Below are 18,121 nucleotides of genomic sequence, written 5' to 3'. Positions count from 1 at the left end.
CGCATCCCGGCCCGGCCAAGGGGCCCCCGCCGCCCGGCGCTCGCTACGTGCCGAGCGCCGCCGCCGGGCTGTGTTGGCGGCCGGCCGGGCTGCACCCTCCTTGTAGCCGCTGCCCCATCGCGGCGCCCCCGCCCTCTTTGTGACCCTTCTCCCCGCTCCCTTTCCTTCCCTGCTCTCCCCTTCCCCACAGCCCTGAGCGTCACCCACTAACCATATTTTCCGCGGTGACCCTCCTCCCCTGTCCCATGAGCTGTCACCATAAACCACCTTCCCTAGTCTTTAGCCGATTGCCCACTTTTCCTGTCAATATTCGCCTTTCCGTTATCCCATCCCCCTCCTCCCCTGACCTTCTGGTGGTCACCATCTGTGTTAACCCATCCGCTGCTCCCCCCTTTTCCCCCACTCTCCAGAGTGGGTGGATGCTGAAAAAGGCGGCCCAGAAAGTGAGGAGGAGAGGTCTCCAGTTGCCCACAGGGGAGGGCTGGTCCCAGGGTATAGTTTACTGGGTCCTGGGTGGAGAGGGTGACCTGCATCACACACACACCTTGCCCTGCTCCTAGGGGGTCTTCTAGGATGGCCTGGCCACACCCTGAGAGTGACCAGAAGCACTTTAGCATGGAGGAGCCTCTTGGATTGTAAGGTGAGCGGCTTTAGCCCGGTTGGAGCTGAGTCTGTTCCCCAAATGTTCACCGTATCAGAAGTTACATTTCATTGGACTTGCTCACCAATTGGCCGTGAATTTGGACCCTATTCCCCAGAGCTGCCTGACCTTTACGATCAGAGTTCTTAAAGGGCAGAACTGCAGTGACTAGTCCCTGTCCCTAGGAGGACAGACATGAAACAGATGCAAATGATCAGATATGTGAAGGAAACTGGAAGTTACTGAGCCAGGAACTGGGGAGGGGGAGAGAATCCATGCCCTTCCCACTGGAGCGTTGGTGGTTGTCACTGGGTGCCTTGAGGGTCAAATGTTGGAACCAGTAGTTAATAAGCTGCCAGTCACCCTGCAAATGTAAGGGGTTTTTTTAGTGTTACATGTCGCTTTTCAGTCCACCTCTGGGCTCAGGGGCCTGGCAGTGTGTTTTGGCTAAAAGGAAGCGCGGCAGGTAAGAAAAGTCCTAACTTTGGCTCTCAGTGCCGTTTATGAGAACAGGAGCCAAAGCTGGGTTCAGGGCATCAGAATCTTTTGCTGCCTTGTGTTTATAGCTCAGCCTAGGGAGCTCATGGCTGGCGTTGTCTAGAACGAGGCTTCCCCCAGGAGGGGGATGAGCCGCAGGGGTGTCTGGTCGAGAGATCCCCTCATCATCCGCCTTGTCTTCCAAGATTTCATTGTGCTTGAGTTAAGTGATTAGCAGGGCTGATGGGGACTGACACTTAACAGGTGTTTGTTAAATTATCACCATCTCACTTCTCATTGAAGAGAAACCTCTTCTCCTGAGAGACCGAGTTTCAAAGTTCCAATTAGAGGTTGAACGGGGTTGGGGGGGGGGGAGTCCTTTTAGTAAAAGTGGTTGTTTATCACACCATGACAGTTTCACACTGAATTTCAGGAATCCCGGGCTTCTGGTTGGGAGACAGGCTTGCAAACAAAACATGGGAAAATCATCCCAGATTTTCTTTCCCTTCCCCTTTTAGGGAACATGTGCCAGTTATGGTATCGCTAGGAGAGAACCAGGGGCACAGAAGGGTCTGTTTCCAGCCAGTGGGGCCCAGATCTGTGAAGAAATTGAGAATGTGTGAGAAAAAAAAAATGGAGCTGCTAGCCTCCCCACTCTTGTATTTTTCCTAGAAACATAAAAACGGCCATGAATATTTAGCATGTGTGTTTTTGACTTGCTAAACATTACAGTCAAATGATTCTTAATCCAACCTTAGCTGGGAAGATGCAAGTAGGCAGTTAATGAGCACCTAAGGTTTCTCTTTCATTTTCAGCCTTGTGAGTCTGGGGACAAATAAAAATCAGTTGAGATGCATAGCAACGAGAGTGTCCAGAATTTGCCTTTAGGGTCCCTAGTGCTGAGATTAACCTGTCCATGATGCCCCTCCTTTGCTTTGCTGGCGGATCAACATGGAGTGCCACACGTCTAAGTACATAGTAAATGTTTGTTGTGATGTCCTAAGTGCTTTACATCTGTCGTTACTCGCCTCCATCCGGGAGATGAGCATGACCCTGTCTTAGAGATGAAGGAACTGGGAGGGAAGGGGACGTGTCCCGGCCAGGGTCTAGCCCACCTCCCGTTTGGGTCCTTGGCCTCTCTGCCACCTCGCAAGAATTTTCTGGCCAAGTGTGTTCCCAGAGAAAGGAGAGGGCACAGCTCTCCCAGTTTTTCAGTTGCCTTCTGTTCCCAAGAGAGAAGGTAGTGCACAAAATGATTTTTGAATTATTCGGCCCCTCGCGCTGAGAGAGTGTGTTAGGCTTGCGGGAGATTGTAGATCTGGCTGTTCTCAGGTTAGAAAAAGCAGGCTGGACAGAGGGTCTCAGCTGGGAAACACGGCCGGGGTTTTGTAGACAGGGCAGCATGACTGCCGGGCTCTGATCAGACTTTCAGATTATTAGGGTAACCAGGGTGCTAGACGCTGGCCCTAACCATTGGTGGGATACTTGGCATAGCGCTCCCGTCTGTTTCGGAGACAAGAGACCTGAAAGGGCTTCTGTTTCCATTTTCCCCCATCACTTCCTTTCCTAACCTGCGGGTGAGACCATGGAGTAGTCTCGCAAGTGGGTAGACAGAAATGCCCTGTGTCTGCCATGGGGGCGACCCCCAAGAGCCCACCTCCCCTTCCAGCTTGCGTTAAACCCAGCCTGTGTCAGAAGGGCAAGAGAGATTAAGTAAGATTGATGAAGCACCGTGAAAAGAGAAAGTAAATGGGGAACGTGCAGTTTTATGGTTTCTTTGCCATTTTTAGGATTTATTTATTTTATTTTAAGTCATCTCTACGCCCACCATGGGGCTCAAGCCCATGACCCCAAGGTCGAGAGTCACACAGCCAACTGACTAAGCCAGCCACGTGCCCCTCCTTTGCCATTTTTTTAAAAATATTTTATTTATTTATTTATTTATTTATTTGACAGAGACAGCCAGCGAAAGAGGGAACACAAGCAGGGGGAGTGGGAGAGGAAGAAGCAGGCTCCCAGTGGAGGAGCCCGATGTGGGGCTCGATCCCAGAACGCTGGGATCACGCCCAGAGCCGAAAGCAGACACTTAACGACTGCACCACCCAGGCGCCCCTCCTCCTTTGCCATTTTTAAAATGCTTTTGAATCCACATCTCTGTAAAGGTACAGAGACTTTAGGAGAACAAGTATTTGTGAAACACCTACTATGCATAGACACCAGCCTACAGTCAGCTGGGGTGCGTGTTCCTGCCCTGGTCACGTGAACTTGGATGAGGTGTGTGACCTCTCAAGGCCTTGGTTTCCCTACCTGTAAAATGGGTCTGATCACACCCCCTGAAGATGACACAGAATAGGTGGGGCTTGTGTCATTGTCCATACTGGATGCAAATTATGCACCACTGGCCTTTTTGGGAAACAGGGCGGTGTGGTAAAATGGGGAGAGGACACGTAAGATTGAAAAGTGTATCCCCTACCCACAAGGACCTTCCAGAATGATCTGGGATTTTACTTTTCAGTTGAGGATCTTTCCAGGTATGAAAATTTATGCTGGTTTACTTTTCTTTTCTCATCTCAGATTTGAAAATCGTTTCACGGTGACCGACCCCACTTGCTAGTGTGACAGAAAGCAGCTCCTTCCACCCAACCTGCAGTGACTTTTTGCCGGGAGCAGAGTGGTGAGCCCAGATGTGGGTCAATGCCACCCTTGGCGGGATCTGAGGAACAGTGGCAACCATGCCTCCCCCAGCCCCAGCCGCCCCTTCCCCCCCACGCTAAGCTGCATGGTGTGGGTGCCCTTGGGACCCCCCGAGGACTGACTGTCTGACCTTGCTTCGCCCCCTGCCAACGTCAACTCCCCCAAGATGTCGCTAGAGTGGCTGGTGGCCTGGAGCTGGTCGCTGGACGGCCTGCGGGAATGCATCGCCACAGGCATCCAGTCGGTGCGGGACTGCGACACCACCGCTGTGGTCACCGTGGCCTGCCTGCTGGTCCTGTTCGTGTGGTACTGTTACCACGTGGGCCGCGAGCAGCCGCGGCCCTACGCGTCCGTCAACTCCCTGATGCAGGGCGCAGACGCCAATGGGCTGCAGAACGGCTACGTGTACTGCCAGTCCCCCGAGTGCGTGCGCTGTGCCCACAACGAGGGCCTCAACCAGAAGCTGTACCACAACCTGCAGGAGTACGCCAAGCGGTACTCCTGGTCCGGCATGGGCCGCATCCACAAGGGCATCCGCGAGCAGGGCCGTTACCTCAACAGCCGGCCCTCCATCCAGAAGCCCGAGGTCTTCTTCCTGCCTGACCTCCCCACCACGCCCTACTTCTCCCGGGACGCACAGAAGCACGACGTGGAGCTGTTGGAACGGAACTTCCAGACCATCCTGTGCGAGTTCGAGACCCTGTACAAAGCTTTCTCAAACTGCAGCCTCCCGCAAGGATGGAAAATGAACAGCACCCCCAGCGGGGAGTGGGTCACCTTTTACTTGGTCAATCAGGGGGTTTGCGTTCCCAGGAACTGCAGGAAGTGCCCACGGACGTACCGCTTGCTCGGGAGCCTTCGGACCTGTATTGGGAACAATGTTTTTGGGAACGCGTGCATCTCCGTGCTGAGCCCGGGGACGGTGATAACGGAGCACTATGGACCCACCAACATCCGCATCCGGTGCCACTTAGGTATGTCGCGGGGACGGGGTCTCAGTGCGCGGCCCGCCTGCTGCGGCCGCCCGGGCAGCCAGAATCGTGCCCGTTCACGCTCTGCACCGAACTTCTGTCATTGATGAATTGTGTGCAAACATTTTTGACCACGGAGATTGAGTGAGAAAAGGAACCGGTGAGCAGTATGACCCGACAGAAGGTCTGTCCGGGGGAACCTTCTGCGGTGATGGAAATGGTCTCCATCTGCCCTGTCCACATACGGTAGCCACCAGCCACGTGTGGCCACGGAGTGCTCTAAATGTGGCTGGTGCCGGCAAGGAAGGGGATTCTTCCCTTCCTCCAGACCTCGAGAGGCACACGTGGCTCGCGTCTACTGTATTGGGCAGCACAGCTTGAGAGCCAGAGGCTTATTGTAACGATCACTGAGGTTCATACTGACGTCCGGGCAGCTGTGAAAGATGCATCCAGGGGGACGTCATGCTCGGTGTTGACGCTGAGTGTATTCAGGTTCCAGGGCAGTTGGTAACGCGCGCGGCAGTGGTTTGGAGAATGGGGTCGGTGTCAGCCGGACCGTGTTTGCATCCCAGCCCCACCGCCCGCTGGCTGTGTTCCTTGGGGCAAGTCACTTCGCCTCCCCGGACCTCCGTGTCCTCCGTTAGGAAGGAGAGGTCAAAAGCTCCCCCCGCCCCCGTGAGTTACTTGGAGGGTCTGATGAGCGAGAACGTGGATAGTGAGGTGTTGACTCGCACGGAGCCGAATGTGGAGTACGCACCTTGAGGTAGGCTTCACCGCAGCTCAGTACACAGGGACGTTTGTTCCCCAGAATGCCTTGTTCCTGGTGAGTCACCATAACGGCTGGTTACCGGGGCGACGCACCCCCAGGCAGCACCCAGACCAGGGGGCGTGCCCAGAACCCCGGGCAGGGTCGGCTTCAGGAGGTTTGCAGTGCTGGCTGCCTTGGCTTCAGAACAGAGGAGGAAAAGGCTCACGCAGAGGAAGCCCGATCCAGCCTAGGGCCGGGGGGCTCATAAGTGTTCTCTAGTGGAGCCTCAGGGCAGCCGGGGGGACCTGAGCTGGACGCCCCGGGCCCTCCAGCCCCGCTTCCCCTGGAGCGCTCTGCTTCCCCTGCCCCATGTGGGGGTCCTGAGCAGGGTGTGACGTGTACAGAGGGCTTTGCCGCTCTAACAAACAACCAGATTCGAGCAGTTGACGCTGTGAGTGTTTCAAGAGCAGACGCAGGACAGGGCAGAGGCGCCAGAGGAGGTGGCCTGGCTCCGTGCTCAGTCTCTCTGTGCTTCAGTTTCTTCATCTGTAAAATGGGGAGGTAGCGCTTACCTTGGGATCGCTGACAGGGTTCAATAAATGGTATCTTCTGAGGCCGCTTGACGTGGACAGCGGTGGTAACCAGTAGCTTCTGGGGTGAAACCCGTGCTGGACGGTGTAAGAAGGGATCCCTAAGACCTGGGCCCTCAGGAAACAGTGGGAAACGATCGGGCTTCAGAAGCAAGCACCCCCGGACTCAGCTCTGTCAGCCCCATCTGCTGAGTGATCTTGGCTGGGACCCCAAGACTCTGAGCCTCTAGCACAGGCATAATGGTACGTGCCTGGGCAGGCTGCCGGGGCCGCCAGGGTGGAACAGAGGAACCTTCCCCCTGAGCTCCGGACGTAGCTGGCTGCAGAGTCCAGGGTGAGGGCCGAGGTCGGACAGGTTGGGTGGGAGAGAGCCGTGGTGGTGGGGGCCGGTTTGCCCATGCCCGGCTTCGAGATTGAGGCTGTGGGTCACGGGGAGCAGCGCTGTGCTTTCTTCAGAGGTTTTCTTTGGATGTTTTTCAAAAGCTTCTGAGTGACCCGGAGGGAAGGGCATTTGCGGACTGCCGTAGAACCCAGGCAGATGTGTCGGGTGGCAAGGGGGAAGGCAGAAGACCTCGGCTTTGCCTCCTGTGCACGAACGCCTGTCATGTACCCGTGCCGTGCACGTGCGAGTGTAAACCCTGCCCACGCAGGCCCTCGGTACCACCTGTCACTCCCGTCCCAGCCCAGCTCGTTCTTGCCACCAGAAAAACTGGGCCGTGTCATGTTATCTTGGAAGGAGTCCCGCTGGACTGTGGCCACTTCCCCGTGGCCAGGGCAAGCTCCCTGCTTGGGTGTGCTCAGCGTTTCCTTCTTTCCACTGTCAGACGCACGTTTGTATCCACCTGGGAATGAAACAAAGGTGGGTTCAGCCCCCGTGACCTTGGGTGTTGCGAGAGAGGGAGTGCGCCCAGCCCATCTGTGGCGGCCCCGCCTCTGCCAGTCTGCCTGGCTGGAGTGCAGGAGGCACGGGCAGTGCCTGAACCCGGCTCTTGAACTGCCAACCCTTGCCCCCTTTTCCTGCCTTCCGTTGGAGTTGTGACCTGCAGAGCCGTCCCCGCAGTCACCCGAAACCCCAGCCACGGCTGTGCATCCCCCCAGTCCTTTCATCTCCAAGGACCGCTCTGAGCTATCTCTAGAGGTGACGTCACTCGGTCTGGACCCCACGTAGCGCCGTGGGGACAGCTCCAGCCGTGGGGCTGGGACGTCCCGACCGCATGGCCGCAGACCTCCAGTAAGCGACCTCCGACGCTCACGAGGCAGATTGACTGGGGAGGCAGATGTCCTTCCACATGGCCAACCCTCGGGAAAGGGTAGATGAAAATGCACGAGCGTATTCAGCAAATTCTTGCTCAACAAGCACAATCAGACTGTCATAGCCTTTCATGTGCATGTGGTTGGATTTCCGGGCCGTCGAGCTGGGCGGAACTGGCGGAGCAGCTTGTGTTCACCTTGCCCCGCCAAGTGCCAGCCTCCAGCCTCCTGAAGTGGGGGCCACTGGCGCCCGGAGCCCTTTCTGCACCCTTGCCCTGCCTCGTTGAGTGGTCGGTGGGGACAAAGAGCAAGCCCTCAGCCAGAGGATGTGGGGCCCCTCTCCATCCCCAACGCCCTCTCCCACCTGAATGTTCTCTCTGGGAGAGTATTGATCATTTCTGCCAACTAAGCTGGTTCGCGGGGAGTAGGCAGGAAGGGGGCGCCGCTGGAAGGCCAGGGCACAGTGAAGGGGAAGGCAGAAGAAAGTAAGCAGGGGGCTGTCAGGCCAGCAGGACAGACCATTTTTCTGTTATGCCGTGGGGCATGGTGATGAATCCTTTAGTGGCACAGAGAAAGGAGAGCTGCTTTCTGAAGCCCTGGGGTGGAGGGTCCCTGCAGAGAACCACCGAGTCCTCACGGCCTCGTCCACCTCTACCAGTCAGTGGGGGCTCTCTTCCTCCAGGCCCATCGCAGCCCTACCTGCCCCCACCCACCAGTTTGTTACCAGTAGTGGGGGATGAGAGATCACGCTTCCGGAGTCAGAACGGCCCTTCTCGCCTGATTCAGTGAGATGTCCTATTGAAAGGAGAAGCATTAGCTACAAGAATGGACAACCACTTTCATACCACGGCTACTGACATGTCCGGTGTCATAAGAGCCAGTTCTGCGGAGCCAGACGGGTTTGGATTCAAACCTCAGGTGCCCACCAGGACCGAATAGCAGACCTCTGGCAGGTCCCGTCTCTTCTCTGAATCTCAGCCGCTCCATCTGGAGAGGGGGTGAAGAGATGTCCGAAAAGTGCTGGTTTAGCCCAAACCCGCACTCGGGCAGTCCGTATGTTCTCGGTGGCAAGGACAGTGGTCACATAGCCCCGACGGTAAGTATGCTTCTGTACCCCCTTTACAGGCTCAGAGAGGTGAAGTGACTGGCCCAGAGCCCTGCGGCACCCCCAGGTCCTCTGTCCTTGCCACTCTGCCGTGCGGCCTCTGTGAATTCCTCCTGCACACGTGCCGGGGCCGTCTGTTTCCCATTCAAGGGGCGCATTAAATGCCTGTTAGCGAGAACTCTGTTTCGTGTTTGTCCTAAGGAGTCAGTTGGGGGGAGGGGGTGCAGTGCCACCTGGTCCTGCGTCATGGCTTTACCAGTAGTCCCTGAAGAAGGACAAGACCGACCCCGATCCCACCCCCTTTGCCAGGGTCCTGCTTACTCCCGATGCGTCCTTCCTGAGAGCCGTAGGGCCCACCCAGCCCCTCGGGAATCTGTTCGAGGGCTGCGGTGGTGCCTTTGTTTACAGACATCCAGGCAGTGACAGGGGCCGGGTGTGTCCTCAGATCCTGGGCGGGGAGACGGGGAGGTGAAAGCGGCTGCATGACAGCATTTCGGCCAGGCCCGCCTTCCGCCGTTAAGCAACCGAGCTTGGCACCTGCTGCTTGCCGTTGTGAGCATAGGGCTCCTTACGAAGGTGTAGGCCTCTTTCCCCGCGGAGCTCAGGCATGGCCTTAGGGGTGTCCTCCAGTGTCCCAGAGGGAAGCCGGAGGAGCTTAGACTAAGAACATGCCATCCTCAGGCCCAACATGTATTTCAAGCTTGGAACCCAAAGAGGAGGTCACGGTTCCATCTCAAGCAAAACAGCCCCGGAGAGTGGGCTATAATAACCAGAGTTATTGGGCCAGGCAGGTTCTGAACCTGGCCTTCCTCGATTAACGGGGTGAAGGGGGGCTCCCACAGATGGGCTTCAAGAGTCTCAGAAGTGCAGTGCGTGCCTTGGCTAAATAGCCCGTGACCCAGAACAGATGAAACCAATGGAAAAATGCGCGTTTCCAGGGAGCTCCGTGACAGTCGGGGTCCACAGTCCGTATTGGCTCTGTCGAAGCACCCCACCCCCACCCCACACAGGGCTCCAAGGGGTGAGGCAGAAGGTCGGACACTTCCGAAGTTGAGAATTCACACCAAAACAGGCCAGCCCCCAACCCATCTGCCTTCATTCTCTTTTCTCTGCGTTTCCCCCTAAGGTCTCAAAACTCCAAGTGGCTGCGAGCTGGTGGTGGGGGGAGAGCCCCAGTGCTGGGCAGAAGGACGCTGCCTCCTCTTTGATGACTCTTTCCTGCACACTGCATTCCACGAAGGTGAGTGGTGCCTTTTTTTTTTTTTTTTAAAGTTATAGACTTTCTTTTTTAGCACAGTTAGGTTTCCGGAAAAATCGAGTAGAAAGTGTATACCACCCACCCCGCACAGAGTTTCCCCTTTTGTTACCATCTTTCTTTAGGGTGGTACGTCTGTTAGAAGCAACAAGCCAGTATTGACATGTCATTATTTTTTTTTTTNCATAGCGGAGGAGCCTGATGTGGGGCTCGATCCCATAACACCGGGATCACGCCCTGAGCCGAAGGCAGACGCTCAACCACTGTGCCACCCAGGCGCCCCTGACATGTCATTATTAATGAAACTCTGTAGTCTCCATGAGGGTTCACCCTTGCTGCCGTTCGTTCTGTGGGTTTTGACAAACATATAGTGACACATCCACCCTGAAAGGATCATACGGAATAGCTTCACTGCCCTAAAAACCCTCTGTGCTCTGCCTACCGCTTTACTCACCCCTGCCTCCCTCTGCCCCTCTCCTTTCATACGCTCCACCCAGAACCTCATGAAGCCTGATAACATTCTTGTTCAGAGAGGAGGAGATCTTCCGATCCATGCCAAGGGACAGGAGGGGTCCCTGCCTGAAAGCTAACTGTGTGGGGTCCGGCGTTGCATGGGTCCTGGCTCTGGGACGGTTCGAACGTCTCCTCTTTCGCACCCCTCCCCCTCCCAGGTTCGGCAGAGGATGGCCCACGGGTGGTTTTCATGGTGGATTTGTGGCATCCCAATGTGGCAGCAGCTGAACGGCAGGCCCTGGATTTCATCTTTGCTCCGGGACGATGAGACCCATTTCCCATGCTGGAGTCGGCGACAGTGGCCGCGGGTCAACCTGGGCAGACTGGGGTACAGTCCAGCCCCACCCCGTACGTGCTGTGATTCCATGCTCTGAAACCTGCCTCGCCAGAAAGTTCTTATTTGGGGTTTTGAGATCACGTGGGGTCCCTCTTTCCTTTGGTTATTGTAAATGGGCAATTTTCAGCTTGTATCTCCTTAGAGTTTTCTTTTCTTCCCCTTCCAGTCATTTGCTTCTGCGATTCTTTTCTGCCTAATAGCGCGTTACTTTGCTCTGTGACCAGGGGCCTCGGTGCCCTTGGTGTGACTGTCGTCCGTGCCATGTTGCGTACCTGGTTTTTTCAGTGCTCTGGAACAGAGAAAGCAAGGGGTTATCTGTCTGAATGTAATCGCGTAAAAACTCCTTGTGGCCATCTTAAAAACAAACGACACAGAACAAAAAAACTGCAAACCGGAGAGCTAGAGACCTTGGCCTCTGTTGCCATCATGGTCACACAGGGGACCCTTCAGCCACCCCCGGGCAGGGGGAGAGTCTGCAGCCCCCACACCCGGCCGGCTTCACGGGCTGGGTGGACCCGGTCCGGGGCGGCGCACACAGCCGGGCCCGAGCGGACTTGTCACCATCGCTCCCCTGGCTCCCAAACCCCGTCAGGTCCCCGATGGCGGGGAGCATCCGGCTGGTGGGACTGGAGGCTCCCGTGTAAACATTGCTTTCCTTCCAAGCTGAGACTGGTGTCCTCGAGAGCCAAGTTGGGGCTCCCACGGATCAGCTGCCGAACGTGTGATCCACTTACCTCACTGCCGACAGAAGCCCTACTGCCAAGCCGGGCCAGGAACATTCCCCGTGCAGATGCTTCGAGTCCACAGTGATGAATGTTCAGACCAGCAGGTTGGCTGATAGGAGCTGTGGTGGGGTGAGACCGCGAGCTCACCAGGTGACATTCCCGCAACACCGTCCTCTGGCAAAGCTGGAATCGTCGGTCTGACCAAAAACGTGTCTGTTTTGCTTTGGAGTTCTGTTGCCTCTGATTTTCCATTTCCTCGTCTGTACATAAATGTTCAAGTGCTGGGCTCCCGAGATGGTGGAGGGGTCGGCCCCACATCTTTGCCATTGCGCAGGGGTGCATCCCGGGTGACGGCAACCTAAGCCACGGGGTATGTGAGCGAGGCCTTTGGGAAGACCTACAAACCCAAAAGACCCACAGCGGCAGAGCTGGCTTTTTGGTCTCCTGTGAAGGACGTGGCTGGCTGGAGGCACAAATTCTAGAACATTCTCCTGTGACCTGAGGTGTGCAAGAGTAGCCTCCAGCCGTCCTAGAGAAGCCTTTTTTGAATCCTGTATTACGGGCAGTGGCCAACGTATAAAGGCACGGAGCGGTGCGGGGTGCATCTGGTCACACGTACAGGTCCCATGTTCCGTCAGAATGGAAACCAGCAGCTTCCGGGAGGAGCAGCCATGCGAAGGGACCATGACCCGAGATGCTCTAGGCAGTTACTGGCAAGTGAGCAAGGAAAACCTGTCTCCACTTGAGTAAAATCTCTACACCGATCTTTTTCCGTGAGCAGAATGCAGGACAGGGCAGCAGTTTCCAACACACCTGAAATCTTTCTACTCATTAAGTATCGTGTCGAAGAATCACCGAGGTGCATGATTTCTATACCTACTGACTGCTCTCCGTTTACAAAGCCCACAGCCCGCACGGGTACCCGGCGACCTGAGCTCATGTGCCGTGCTGGGGGAACAGGAGATAAATAAAGGACCTTGCTGAAAACCAGAGTGAACTGCAGAAGTGGTCTGTTGGGGAAAAGAGGGCACTTGGCGGGAGCTGCTGGGAGTTTGGATCGTGTCACAGAGACGGGTGGGCCCTGCAAGCACTGGTGTATATGGTGAGTGAGGCAGGCACGCGGTTCTCAAATAACGGGCGGGGGCTAACAGGAGCAGATCCGTGGAACGTTAAGGAGCTCTAAGTGGCGCACAGGACGGAGAACAAGGACCGTGGCTTTAGGAAGCGGGGGGGACTCAGGATTCCGTGCCAGGAGCTGGCTCCCACCCAACCTTGGGCACGTCACGGAGCCCCTGGGAGCCTCGCTGTGCTCCACTCTATAGAGCAGCAGGGAGGGTCCCCTTCCTGCCACAGTGGTTCTGAGCAGGTGCAGAGGGACGGGAGGAGGCGGGGCAGGTAAGGAAGAGGCGGATCCATGCATCTGATCAGTGGTGGAGGTGGCGGGGGAGCCAGCAGCTCCTTCCCACGGCCTCACTACAGGGAAGAAGCGGGTCCCTCAGCAGCTACCTTTTGAAATTTTTTTTTTTAAAGATTTTATTTATTTATACGACAGAGATAGAGACAGCCAGCGAGAGAGGGAACACAAGCAGGGGGAGGGGGAGAGGAAAGCAGGCTCATAGCAGAAGAGCCTGATGTGGGGCTCGATCCCGTAACACCGGGATCACGCCCTGAGCCGAAGGCAGACGCTTAACCGCTGTGCCACCCAGGCGCCCCATGAAATTTTTCTTTTTAAAGAGAGGTAGGTGATGTGGGTGGCCTGGAGCCCCAGGAGCAGCGGGGCTGCCCAGTGTTTTCCCAGCAAGCCCGCTTCCAGCCGCAGTCCTGGCTGGGCTCCCTCAGCGAGCGGAAGGGAGGAGCACCGCTTGCCCGGGGCTGAGATGTTTCTCGCTCTCCTGAAGTGTGCATTGGCGACTAGGCAATTGCTAAGATAATTTACACGCTACAGCTAAGGGTGCTCAAGGTGAGAAAGGGGAGCCCGCGCGCCCGCCCGCTTCAGAGGGAAAGCCCTGCTTCCATCCCGACAGAGCCTGCACCACCTTCAAGCCCAGACCGCACAAGGTCACGTACCAGGGCTCCCANAGGCCCCTGCCCATTTTCCCCCCCCCCCCCGCATTTGCCTAGATTGTCAGGGGTCTGGGTTACACTAGTAACGTTGAGTGGCCTACAGCGTGTAGCTGGGGAGGGGAAGGTGAGCTAATCCACCAGTTCTTGACTTTGCACAACGCAGTCACCTGGGGTGTTCTGAGAAATACTGATGCCCACACCCCACCCCCTTCCCCCAAGCTTCTCATTTCTTTGTTCACGGGTGGGGCCCGGATCTCTGTATTTGTTTTAACTCATTTCCTGCCCTGATTCTAATGTGTAGCTGGGGACAAGAGTCACTGCCCAATCGAGTGACAAAGCCTTTGAAACCAGCCAGCTCCAGGTTAAAGTCTGGGCTGTGTTCCCGTGTGACACCCAGGCCACCTAACCTGGGTCTCTAGCGAATGGCCGCTGTTTTGTAACAGTCTCCTCCAACAGTCTCCTCTTGAGCCTTCTGTAAGATGGAGCATCACCCCCAGTCCTAGTTCTTGGGTTTCTAGGATCTGACCAGCCGCAGCTGCAGGACTGGGCTCGCCATCCAGACCCGACCCATCAGAGCCTTCCAAACCCCTGGCACTCGAATTGGGTCAGGGCTGCGGACATGATCCGGTTCTTTGGCTAAGATCGTTGAGAAAGAAAAGCTACTTTTCATGCAGTATGGGTGGGGATCTAATGTAAAGAAAATAAGAGAGTGAAACCCACAGGGGAAAGCAGGTGCCACCGTGCGGAGGTCACCAGGGTCCTGAATCTAGCTTTGCCTGGAACCAGCACTACCACCAGACTTGCCGGTTCCACAAGCCAATAAGCTCCCTTTTTATTCTGAAGCCGAATTTGAGTTGCTTGCTCTGCCTCGCCACCAAAAAGTCCTGACCCACTCTGAGGTTCATCTATAAAGGGGGCCTAACGCCTACCTTCACAGGCTGAAAGTAAGATAACAGTAGGTCACAGTCTGGGTGGATGGGAGGTGCTCCATACATATTTTTTAAATGTAAATAGAAGCAAAGGCTCCGTGCAAAGTGCTGTTTGCGAGGACCATCGGGCCCTGCTACCAGCAACCTCCCCCTAAGATTTACCTCCCAGCTAAATCTTGCTAACCAGATGTAAACACAGGGAACAGGACAGAATAAGGCCATATATTTTCGGGCTGCTGACAGATGGCAGTGGAAACACTCCAGCAGATTGTAGCGTTAGGTGGCAGGAGGCAACGCACACAGAGATGGTTTTACTTTCTGCCTCCTTCCCAGGCACACATGTCAGTCCTAACTCCTGATCACCTACCCTTCCCCACATTTCCCCACATCTGACGCATTAGCCACCCTGGGCCCAAAGCAAGAGTGCTTTTTTCCTTGGGTACAGAGAGCTCTGTGCACTCTAGAAAATTCCTCTGCCTATATTATTATCCTGTGAGTCCTTGGGGCCCAGACTGGGGTAAGCAGAGACAGTTGTGTGCATGTAACTATAGAACCTGGGCTCAGGGCGGCAGTCGCCGTGAACAAGGTCATGGGGCCAGCTGCAGGGACGGGCTGGAGTTAGAGGCCGGGCACCAAGCCTGCGGTCTGGCAGCCTTCCGAACTCCAGCCACACATTCAGTCCTCACCCCCATGGCTGGCACGGGGAGCTCCTGGAGAGGCCATTTGTCCTCTTGGGACATGCACTGAACCCCACGTTCTGGGGGCCCCCCACAATATGCCACGCCTTTACATAATTACCTTTTCCTCTCCACGCCAAAGAAGACACTGAGGTTCTAAGAAGTGAAGTCCCTGGGCCCTGTTTCCACAGTAGTGAGTCAGAGAGGTGTGATCTGAGCCCGGGCCCCATGTGCTGCCGTTGCCACAGGAGCCCCTGCGGGCTGGTAGGAGGGAAGACATACATAGTGCCTTTGCACCCGTGCAGGGGAGGTGCGGGCTGCTTGTCTCCCCCTCTCCCCGCCCAGGGGGCCTCATGGGGTCTCGTGGTCCGGGCCCCCAGCCCTGCCGTGGGAGTGCAAGGTGGGAGAAACGTAGGCACTCTGCTTGGAGCCACGTGCACACAGGCCCTCAGGCAGCGGCCTCTGAGCTCTAGCAGGATTCACGAGCACTGTGGGTTTTCTTCCCAGGAGAAAGACAGCTCATTTCAGGTGCAGACATTGAAAGTCAATAGAGAGGAAATGTCCTTTTTCGGTCTCGAAGTCCTGCCTTTACCTTAAACTTCCCAACTTGAACAAATGCATTGAGAAAAGATCCAGAGTATCTTTTTTCTCCTCGGCCCAGCTGACAAGTGTTGATCGTACACCCTGCCCTACCCAGTCTCCTCAAGAGGGCCCAGGGGTTGGGGTGGGGGTGTGGGGGACAGGGACTTCCCCCTCCCGTTGCCCTCCTTCTCATCCATTCAGGAGCCAGTGACCTTTCTCGTGAGAGTCCGATCCAGTCACTCCCCTGCTGCAAAGCTGCCCTTTGCCCCAGGATAAATTCCCAGCATCCCTGTAAGCACGCAGGGCTTCTCGGTGGTGGTGGCGGTGGCAGTGGCTCTGCGCTCTACGGCACCACCAGGACACACACATCACTTGCAAGGCGGGCGTATTAGTCTCCCATGGCTGCTGTAACAAGCTGCCACAGACTTGGTGTGGTGGCCCGAAACCACGGAACTGGCTTCTCTCACACTCTGCAGGCCTAAGTCCCCAGTCAGCTTCACTGCCCCCCAGTCAGTGTGTCCCCAGAGTGGCCCTCCCTCCGGAGGCTCCAGGGCAGAATCCATCCCTCGCCTCCTTAGGCATCTGGTGGCCCTGGCTTGTGGCCCCGTCACTCGTCTCCACTTCCCTGTCACCTCCTCTCAACGTGAATCGTCTTCCTCTGCCTCTCTGATAAGCAGTCTTGTGATGCCACTGGGGTAATCCAGAATATTCTCTGCATGTCCAGATTCTTCATCACGCCAGCAGGACCTTTAGCTTCTGAGGTAACACAGGTGCCAGGGATGAGGAGGTACCTTTGGGGGCCACCACTCACACAGAGCAAAGCATGTGGCCCCCACTCACTGCAGGGTGGGGTGTTAGGAAAGCAGTATTGGTGGGGGTGTGAAGGGCACGTCAGCTGCTTTGGAAAGGACCACCGTGGGGTTAGCACTTGAGAGAGAGACGAACGGGTGACGGCTGCCAGGCTCCAGGGGCTACTGCTGTCAAGGTGACGAGAGCCAGTGAGCCTGGATACTTCTCTCCAGCAGGGAGACAGTTTGATGAGGCTCAGCGGCCCCCGCTAGGGACAAGAAGCCCTTTCCCGGCAGGAATCTGAATGCTACTATGAATCACGCCGAGGGAACTTGATCCTTGAGGTTCGCAAGTAGTCCATGCCAGACAACCGGCGTGGACTGACCCAAAACAGACCCCTTCCCTTCCTCCCCATCCTGTGTTCCCTGCTCGCCTGAGGCTGTTGTCCAGGATGATGGGGGCACTCTGGTGTCACCTGTAAATCAAGGCAGGGCAGGTTCCGTCCTGCAAACACCACCTCCTTGGGGGAGGACCACCCTGGGGGCCCAGGGCCCACTCCAGCAGAAAGGCCCCTGCTCTGGGGAGCCTCGAGTCTAGAGGCTAATTTTGAGGATATGGGCCTGGGACTGTCAGGAAATGATGTCCTCACAGCCACCAGAACCTCTGCAGTATTGAGCAGGAAGACGGGGGGTTAAGCACTGCGCTTCCAGCGGCCTCTGGACCCCAGTCACGGTCAAGGCTGCTGCTGAGCTCGCGGAGCCGAGCTCCACTGCAGATAATAAACGGGACCAGAGAAGCACAGGGAAGGGGTGTGCCTGCACGTGTTTGCAGACCCAAGCTTTCCTGAATTAATCCGGATGGATGAGACTCGGGAGGAGGGGTCCTTTTCCATACACAAGGAATAGGATGTGTAAAGTCCCATCTTGGTGGAGAGAAGGTTCACAGCAGAAATGACTTTATGAAGCTGTCTTCTCTGGTCTGGTGCAGGGGGACTGTGGCTGAGGGCAGGTGGGCAATGTGCCAAAGCAGCCACAGCTGAGTCCAGAGCACTGGGCTGGGGTGACAGAATGCTGTTCAAGGCTTCGGGAACAGTGGAAATGCACACCAGGGGAGGCCACTCTCCAGGTCGACCCCCCAGCTCTTGGACAAGAAAGGTGAGGGGGCTGACCATTCCCCCCCTTCCTCCTGCCTCCTATTCCTTCCCAGCTCTAAGATGTGCTTCCTAGGACTGAGGAATGGTCATCCAGAGGGACCTTCCCAGCTTCCCCCACCCTCCGGCCCCACCTGAGGAGTTTCCTCAACCTGCTGGGGAAAGCTGCACTGCCCGTGCACCTCCTCCATGGGCCTCCCAGACAAGCAGGCCAGGCCAGGGTGGGGCCAGGAAGGCTGGGGGCTTTGGGCCATTTGGGTGGCTGTCCATTTTCAGAGACGGGCAGCTTGCATGGGGGCACCTAGGAGGCTGGAGGAAGAAGAGGGACCAGGGCAGGGCCCAGAGGAGAGGAAGGGGGGGGCCGAGCTGGCCATTAATGTCAGGCTCTGGAAGCCATAGGAAGAAAGCTGAGGGAGTGCCCACAGTATCTTCCTGTTGTCCAGCCCGGCTTTCCCCAGTGGGAATGGGGGTAGCTGGGATCTGAGCCTACAGCTTCGTCTAGCATTTGGCTAAGGGGCCCCCCGTGCCAAAGCTGTAAGGACTCTAGTTTGGTGGATGGGATTATCAGCATACAGGTGTCTTAATGAGCTCTCACTGTGTAACAAATGATCCCCAGACGGTGGC

General features: G+C 56.3%; 1 protein-coding gene across 1 annotated transcript; it reads left to right on the top strand.

Annotated features, from left to right (window-relative positions):
• The first annotated feature begins 537 nt into the window (after nt 1-537).
• On the top strand, nt 538-12,296 carry ASPHD2 (aspartate beta-hydroxylase domain containing 2). Its single transcript, XM_002922774.4, has 4 exons — nt 538-640; nt 3,692-4,785; nt 9,603-9,716; nt 10,403-12,296. The coding sequence occupies exons 2-4, from the start codon at nt 3,978-3,980 to the stop codon at nt 10,510-10,512; spliced, it is 1,032 nt and encodes a 343-aa protein (XP_002922820.2). The 5' UTR covers nt 538-640; nt 3,692-3,977; the 3' UTR covers nt 10,513-12,296.
• Nucleotides 12,297-18,121: the final 5,825 nt, after the last annotated feature.

The sequence above is a fragment of the Ailuropoda melanoleuca genome, chromosome 12 (assembly GCF_002007445.2).
Source record: "Ailuropoda melanoleuca isolate Jingjing chromosome 12, ASM200744v2, whole genome shotgun sequence".
NCBI classification, from domain to species: Eukaryota; Metazoa; Chordata; class Mammalia; order Carnivora; family Ursidae; genus Ailuropoda; species Ailuropoda melanoleuca.
This window is presented reverse-complemented; position numbering and strand designations above follow the sequence as displayed.